This window comes from Psammomys obesus, unplaced genomic scaffold (genome assembly GCF_907164565.1).
Source record: "Psammomys obesus unplaced genomic scaffold, mPsaObe1.curated_primary_1811, whole genome shotgun sequence".
Classification (NCBI taxonomy): domain Eukaryota; kingdom Metazoa; phylum Chordata; class Mammalia; order Rodentia; family Muridae; genus Psammomys; species Psammomys obesus.
The window spans coordinates 6252827-6260807 of NW_026596466.1; the positions used below are offsets into that span (position 1 = coordinate 6252827).

At 52.1% G+C, this 7981-nt stretch overlaps 1 protein-coding gene across 1 annotated transcript in view; it reads left to right on the forward strand.

The window, feature by feature from the left end:
* The first annotated feature begins 6899 nt into the window (after positions 1-6899).
* Azgp1 (alpha-2-glycoprotein 1, zinc-binding) overlaps positions 6900-7981 on the forward strand; it is a 4629-nt gene continuing 3547 nt past the window's right edge. Inside the window, exon 1 of the mRNA XM_055598483.1 lies at positions 6900-7012. Within this exon, the coding sequence (XP_055454458.1) occupies positions 6952-7012 (61 nt within the window). The 5' untranslated portion in view covers positions 6900-6951. The remainder of the gene's footprint in view (positions 7013-7981) is intronic.

The window sequence follows — 7981 nt, forward strand, 5'->3', positions numbered from 1 at the left end:
GAACTCCAAAGGGGGCCTGCTAAGCAAAAAAAAAAAAAAAAAAACCCTGGGTTCAGGGGGTCCTGCAGAGACTGATGCTCTAACCAAGGACGATGCATGAAGACCTAGATCCCCTGCTCAGATGTAGCCCATGGGCAGCTCAGTCTCCATGTGGGCTTCCTAGTAAGGGGAGCAGGGGCTGTCTTTGACATGGACACAGCAGCAGGCTCTTTGGTTACCTCTCCCTGAGGGGTGCAGCCTTGCCAGGCCACAGAGAAAGAGGATCCAGACAGTCCTGGCGAGACCTGATAGGCTAGGGTCAGAGCGTAGGGGAGGAGGACCGCCCCTATCAGTGGACTTGGGGAGGGGCAAGGGGGAGAAGAGGGAGCGAGGGTGGAACCAGGAGGAGATGAAGGAGAGGCCACAGCCGATACAAAGTGAATAAATTGTAATAAATAATAATAGTAAAGGGAAAAATGTAAAACTAGGCGTGGCTGTGCATTTTGGTAGCCTCAACACTGTGTGGGGGTGAGTGGTGAGGCAAAGGTTTAGGCTTGCCGGCTGCCATCCTCGCTTCGGATCCCCAACATCCTCGCCTGGCCTCTGCACATACACAACAGGCATGAACACCTACACACATGTGCTGGAAGAATTCCGCTAGAAAACAGTGAAGGGGTCAAGAGCATTTTTTCTTCCCTACCTCCGTTCCAACCGAATCCCTTGGAGGCTAAAAGGTGGATTTAAAGGTGGATTCCACAGGGATCGTGAAGTTCGGCTTCTCTAACAAAGCCGCAACAGAGATCCAAGAAGAATCCGAGGTCCAGGCTCGCCTCCAAACACACTGAGCAGAGCCCAGCGTGGAATCCCAGGACCAAAACCCTCCACGGCTGGCGTGGAAAACTGGCTGACTAGGGGAATCCAGCAGAGCATGGTGGCACAGCCCTGGAACCCAGCCGCTCAGGAGGCTGAGGCAGGGGGATCAGCGAAAGCCTGAGCTACCCAAGCCTCAAAACCAAAGAAAGACAAAGGGGGCGGGGAGAAAAAGAAGCAAGAGGAAGGTGTTAGGGGAGACCAGATAAAGAAGGAGGGGGTGAGAAAAGGGCGGGAAGAGAGAGGGGAGGAGGGAGCGGGAAGTACTGGAGGAGGGGGAAGGAGGAGGAAGAAGCAGTAGCAGAAGAAGGAAGAGAAGGAAGAGGTGAAGGGGACGGGGAGGAGGGGAAGGATTAGGGATGTAATTCTCTGGTAGAGAGTGCTTGCCTCGCTCCCGAAAGGCTCTGCACTTGTCTAAGGTTATTCTGTACGATGTAAAATCTGGAAGCATAAATCCAGGCAAAATTAAGTCCCTGCACCCCCCACATCCCCACTTCCCCACGTCGGCCTTTGCCCGCGGTAGACCGGGTGCACCCTGGGATCATCAGGTGAGAAAAACTGCACCAGTTCTGGCTCATACTTGGACGTTGTCCTGGTCCTACCCAGGATCTAGCGCCACCTAGTGATAACATTCAGGATTACAGCGGGATTGAATTGGACGCAGTTTCCCCAGCAGTTTCCAAGCCCACTCCAAGCGCCAAGGTCAGACTGTCTTTGACTATTCCTGAAATTGTATCCTTGTCGCCGTGCAAACCAACCTTAACCCTTATCGCTCCACCACAGGGGAGCTGGTTAACTCAAGTCAGAGCTCTTTCCACCAACAGGAACTCTGCAGAAAGTGAACAAGGGAGGGCAGATTGTTCCCCGGCGGGTGGGTGCTCCTCAGGGCCTGGACCTACAGACCAGTGAGTTAACCTGCTGCTGTGCACAGAGCAAAAGGCAAGAGAACTATGGGTGAGAAATAAAGCCTCAGGCCCCAACGGCACACGTACGTCTCTTCTGGCCCCTAAAATCCTAATTTGTCTGGGTGGCTGTGTGGGCCCTGGAAAGGTTTATGCTGCAGCCTAGAAACGCCTAGCTCGGTTAAAACGCGTGCTCCCAGACAATGGTAAGCGCTCCTTCTCTTTTTGCAGAAGGAGTCCCTCAAAAACACCCCACTGCAAACCTTCCTCTGAGGAATGACCTCGAGGAAGAACAAACAGGGTTTTGCTTTTGTGTGTGAGTGCCTGCGTGAGTGTGTTGTGCATGTGTGTGAGTGGGGTGTCGTTATGAAAGTATACACACGTGTGTGTAGGTGTGCTCCTCCCTGCAGGCATTTCTGGAAGCCATTTCTGGAAGCCAGAGGTCGGAATGTCTTCCTCAGTCACTTCTCCGCCTTATTGTTTGTTTTGGTTTGGCAACAGCATCTCACTATGCAGCCCTGGCTGGACTATCGCTTGCTACGTATAGAGCGGGCTGGCCCCAAACTCACGGAGATCTGCCTGCCTCTGTCTCCCCATGCCAGGATTAAAGGTGCGTGCCACCAAACCCAGCTCTTTGCTTGCTTTTAAGCCAGGGTCCCTCCCAGAACCTGGAGCTGGCCAGCTAACCCGGCTGTCTAGCAAGCCTCCAAGAGCCCTGAATTACAGGTGAATCACAGCCACACCCAGCTTTTCTGTGGGTGCTGGGAATGTGAACACAGCTTCCCAAGTACTTTACCACCAGGCCATCCTTCCAGCCCCTATGGTGCACTCTTGAGATGCCCAGCAAGAACATGCAGGGGAGCATGGAGAATCGACCCTCCCCCTCACGCATTCACTGCTGATCTAGGCGGATCCGTTATCTAAACCAGGGGAGGAGGGGCTGGCAAATCCGCTGTTCCAGTCGATTGCATCAGAATGATAACAACTCTGATCTTTGATGCCTCCTGCCTGCAGTCCACGGTCAACACCAGCACCAGCCTCCAGCCTGTACCTTGTACCAGGTGTGGCAGAAGACTTGTGAGCTGGGTTTACAGATGAGAACGCAGCATGACCTCCAAGGAACAGGATGAAGCGTGCTCTCCTTTGCTGACCCTGGAAGGCTATGGTGGCCCGCTGGGTGCTGGAGTCAGAGTGTAGGCAGCATGCTTTGTTCTGCCTCTGAAGCACCTCGGCTGTGGCTGGGAGGCAGGAAGGGTGGATTCCTCCAGCCTAGCTGCAGAATGGGTGGGTATGTGGGCACAAAAGGATGCATAAGAGCATGAACTGTCGTCTGGGGAGATGGCTCAGTCAGTAAAGTCTTGCTGCGCAAATATCAGGGCCCAAATCTGACTTTTTTTAAATGTTTAAACGAAGAACAATTTTTACAAGCCAGGCAAGACAGCACAAATCTGTAACCCCAGGGCTGGGAAGGCAAAGCCAGGAAGACTCCTGAGGCCAACCAGTCAGGACAAACCTGTGAGTTTCAGGTTCAGTGAGAGATCTTTTCTCAATATAAAACAGGGAGCAATTGAGGCAGACACAAGACATCAACCTCTGCACTCCACACATACATATAGGCACATGTACAATACAGAGAGACAGACAGGCAGGCAGGCAGAGAGCATGCAGCACCCCGGCAGCTGACATGGTAACTCAGACACCCTCCTGAAATGAACAGTCGTGAAGACTAGCTAGTGAAAACAAACATTAAAGGAACAACGCTTGCAACATGCATAAAGATCAATAGCAAAAAAAAAAAAAAAAAAAAAAAAGGTTTCCTAGCACTGGTGATACCCACTGGTGGGAAGGAAACAGCATCCCGTTGTCTTCAGCTCCTGCCCTAGGTCCTAAGAGAAATCCTGACTCCTGGATAACTCAAGACACACAGCATCAAAGTCTGCTTTATCGTTAATAGGGCCCATGCCTTAGCCATTAGTGAAAAGAAATTTTCTCAGAGGAAAAAGGGAAATGGTTTTGGTTTGTAAAGCCCTTAGTTCTCTCTTCTCTTTAAGGAAGTGGAGAGTGTCAGCCCTGAAATAACTGCTAGAGCCTGGAGAGATGGGTAAGATGCTCACTACACAACTACAAGGTCCTGAGTTCAGGTCCCCAGAACCCACAGGAAGCCAGCCACAGTAGCACACCCTGTGCTGCTGCTGATAGAGAGATGGGTCAGACAGGAGCATGCTGGAAGCTCCCGCACAGGCCGCTAGCCTGGGGACACTGGCAAACTACAGAGGCGCTGTCTCAAACAAGACAGGAGCCAAAACCAACACTCAAGGCTGCTCCGATACCTACTTCCAAGTGGTGGCATGCTCCCACTCACACTTGTGAGCATATGGACACACCCACTCACACACAGAGAGGGGGTGAGACCGGGAAGGCTTAAATGCTTAGAGTGAAAGGCTGAGTATGAGCCTTTCCCAGACCAGGGGAAAGGAAAAACTCAGAACCCATTTTGGCAGATTTCCCAGAAACCCTCCTGAGTTACCCATGAGCAAGGCATGGCTGCCCCTTCCCTTAATCAAATTGATTGTGTGTATGTGTTCATACCTTATATGTATTTTTCTTTGTTTTTTGAGACAGGGTTTCTCTGTAGCCCTGGCTGTCCTGGAACTCACTCTGTAGACCAGGCTGGCCTCGAACTCACAGATTCACCTGCCTCTGCCCCCCGAGCACTGGGATTAAAGGCATGAGCCGCCAGCAGCCTTTATTCATCCCCTGTGTCAGTGTACCTCACTGTAATAAACTGAGGCGAGGGAAAGGATCACCTCTAAGAAACCCTCCAACGATGGGCCGGTGAGAGCATTCAGACGGAAGCCTGAGGACCAGAATTCAACCCTCCCAGGCAATGTCAGGAGAGAACTGACCCCTACAAGGTGCCCTCTGACCTCCGTGTGTATGCTTTGGTACACACGAACGCACACACACACACAGGCATACACACACAGCCCCAAGGAAACGAATTACAGAAAGGACCTCGGCCGTGCAAATCAAATACACTCAGTGTGCTCCAGACTCCAGAGAGGATCAGCAAGAATCTCACAACATGAGAACGTAAAGTGTGGGGCCACGGTCAGGGGTCGGTGACTCCCATCCTGGTTAATAACCCTGAGATCCCCATCCTTGCAGCACTGTGTAAACACAGCGATGTTTTCAGTTCGCTAAAGCTAGAGCCGCTCCAGCTGCCGGAAGTCACACTCCAGCGCTTAACTGGAATGTGTCCACACTGAGTCTTTAACTAACCCCTATCTGAGGACCTGAGGGCACGGATGAGGAGTAAAGGGGCCTGCCCATATGCCTAGTAACCCAAGTGCAATCCCCACCAACCAAAAGGTTAAAAGGGAGGACTGAGTCTTGAGAGCTGTTGCCTGACTCCACGTCTGTGCTGTGGCATACACACATGCACACATATGCACACGCGCACACTGCAGACAAATGTAATGAAAATGTTAACCTGTTCAGCTGGGTGCGGCGGTAACGCCTTCAATCCAGCCCTAAGGAGGCAGTAGGCAGAGCTCTAAGAATTTGAGGACAGTTTGATCTACACAGAGAGTTCCCGTCCAGCCAGGGCTGCAGACTAGACCATGTCTCAGGCCAGCCAGACTGCTCAGCAGGTGGAGGCATTTGCTACACGCCTGTGGCCCTGAGTCTGATCTCCAGGACACACGTGGGAGGAGGGAGTGGACTCCTGCAAGTTCTCTTCCAACACTCGTGTATGGGTGTGCAAACACACACACAAACAGATGATTGGTAAATAGATGATAGATAGATAGATAGATAGATAGATAGATAGATAGATAGATAGATACATGATAGATAGATGATAGATGAGATGTGGCATCAGTTACTTTTCTCATTGTTGTCACAGAGTACCTGACAAATGCAACCTAAGGAAGGAAGGGTTTGTCCTGGCTCACAGTTCGAGGCCACGCTCCATCAAGATGAGGAAGGCATGGTGGCAGCAGCATGAATCACTTCCCATCCACGGTCAGGGAGCAGAGAAGGACACGCTGGCCTCCGCTCACTTTCTCCTCTTCACTGAGCCAGAGTCCGCAGCCCTTAGGGTAGTACCATTCATACTGAGGGTTAATATCTCCATTAACCCCATCTAGAAAACCTTTCTAGAGATGCCACAGGCCTGTCTCCACACTGATGCCAAACTGACACTCATATTAACCCTGACATCATCCAAAGAAGTCAACAAATCTCCGGTGCTGGATGCAATAAACCTGAATAAACTCGCCGGCTTGGGAGCTCACATGGCAGCAATGTGTTAGTTAGTTTCCTGCTGGCTGTGCTGTGGGTGATTGAAGCCACCAGAGACTGCCTCCCTCCTGTCCTTTTCCCTGCCCCACAGCCCTCCTGCCATCTGGGGTAAAGTAGGTCATTGCCGTCTCCCTGCTATTCGTCGGGGTGGTCCTTCACAGCCGTAGCCACCACCTTCGAGGGCTTTCTAGCATTCACAGCAAAGCCAGTGGGAGACTTCACTGTTCAACCACGTGACCTCTACAGTCAACTGAGAGGCTGCGGTATAGCTTAGCTGGCAGAGTGCTTGCCTCACACGCAGGCCCAAGTTCCATCGCCAGTCCTCTTAGACCAAGCGTGGTGCCACACGCCTGTAATCCCAGGGCTTGGGAAGGAGCAGTGTTGGGACCATTATCAGCCACACAGGAAGGCCAGCCTGGGATACGTGAGATCTGTCTCGATCAATCAATGAACTCTTCTAAAAGCAAGGGGAGCTGGAATCAGGTTCCTCCCTGATTTCACAGATGTGGTCTACCAGGCCCATGCCTTGGACATGTTGAGAACTTTTCTCCTTCTTACAATGTGCTCTTACAACACCAGTTCCCCCTGCTGACGACGGGTAGGGATGTCAGTTATGAGAACATCTACCGCTTCCTGTACAGGCCTCCAGCCACTGAGTCCTTCCAGAGGGACACGCTGGCTCTCCGTCCTAGACTGGCTTTCTCCAGCTGGCGGCTCCTGCATGTAAGCCCTGTGACCACACCTGTGCCCAGTGGCTTATTTCCCTTCCTGTCTGGGTAGGAATTCCTTTAAGCTCTCTCATTGGCTGTGGAATCACCTCCCCCAGGCAGGATGCCAGGCCTCAGGGAAAGAGCTGGGTTTCCAGTGGAGACTGTCCACCCAGGCACTAGTAGCGATGGTACCTGTCCTGCTGTCCTTGCCCCTCCTTCTGGGTCCTACAGTCCTTCAGGAGACTGGTGAGTGGGCAAAACAAAGGGAGATTGGGAAAGAAACAAAGGGAAGGCAGAAAACAGAATTCTGGGCCTCATGTACCTGGGGTTCCTGTTTGTCCAGTAGTAATGGGTTTGCAAAGCTGCCAGTTCATTTAGCTCACCCTTCTGGGAGCGTTTGGGAAGTCACTGGACTTACGTTAAAGAAGACCTTAAAGAACATGATTATTCAGGCTGGCGGTGTGGCTCAGTTGACAGGGTGCCTGCTCTGCATACGTGAAACCTTGGGTTCAATCCCTCAGCACTGCATAAACCAAGTATCTCAAGCCTGTAATCTCAGCTCAAGGGAGCTGGAGGCTGGAGCTTTAAAAGCTCAAGGCGAGCATACACTATTTACTGGGTTTGTCTATTTTAATCTGCCTTTATTGTAGGTTTCACGCATGCGCAGCAAGCACTCTGTTTACTGAGCTACACTGTCAGCCCTCAGATTCATGTTCTTTAAAGTCTTACTTAACACAAGTCCAGTGACTTCCCGCTGGTGCTAGAAGGATGAGCTAAGTTAACTGGGAATTTTGCAAAGGCATTGCTATCGCCAGTGGGGTGGAGGTCTGTATGGTAAGTGGCAGGTGGCTGGAAGGTACGTTATTCTTACAGTGGAATCAGACAGCGGAACCGAATGAGGAGCACACAGAGTTTGCTCTACTCTCTCTTCCCCCCCTTCTTCCGTGGGCTGGACACACTTGTCTGAATCTGGGGGAAACAGAATGGATCCCAGGGGGAAATACAGAGGTTAGAAGACTCTTGGAGGAAACCAGGCCCTTCCTCCAAAGGGAGTGAGGAGCCAGGGAGGGCCACAGACAGTGCCAGGGGGAGCGAGGAAGGGCCACAGGCAGTGCCAGGGGGGAGGGAGGAAGGGCCACAGGCAGTGCCAGGGGGGAGGGAGGGAGGGCCACAGGCAGTGCCAGGGGGAGCCAGGGAGGACCACAGGCAGTGCCA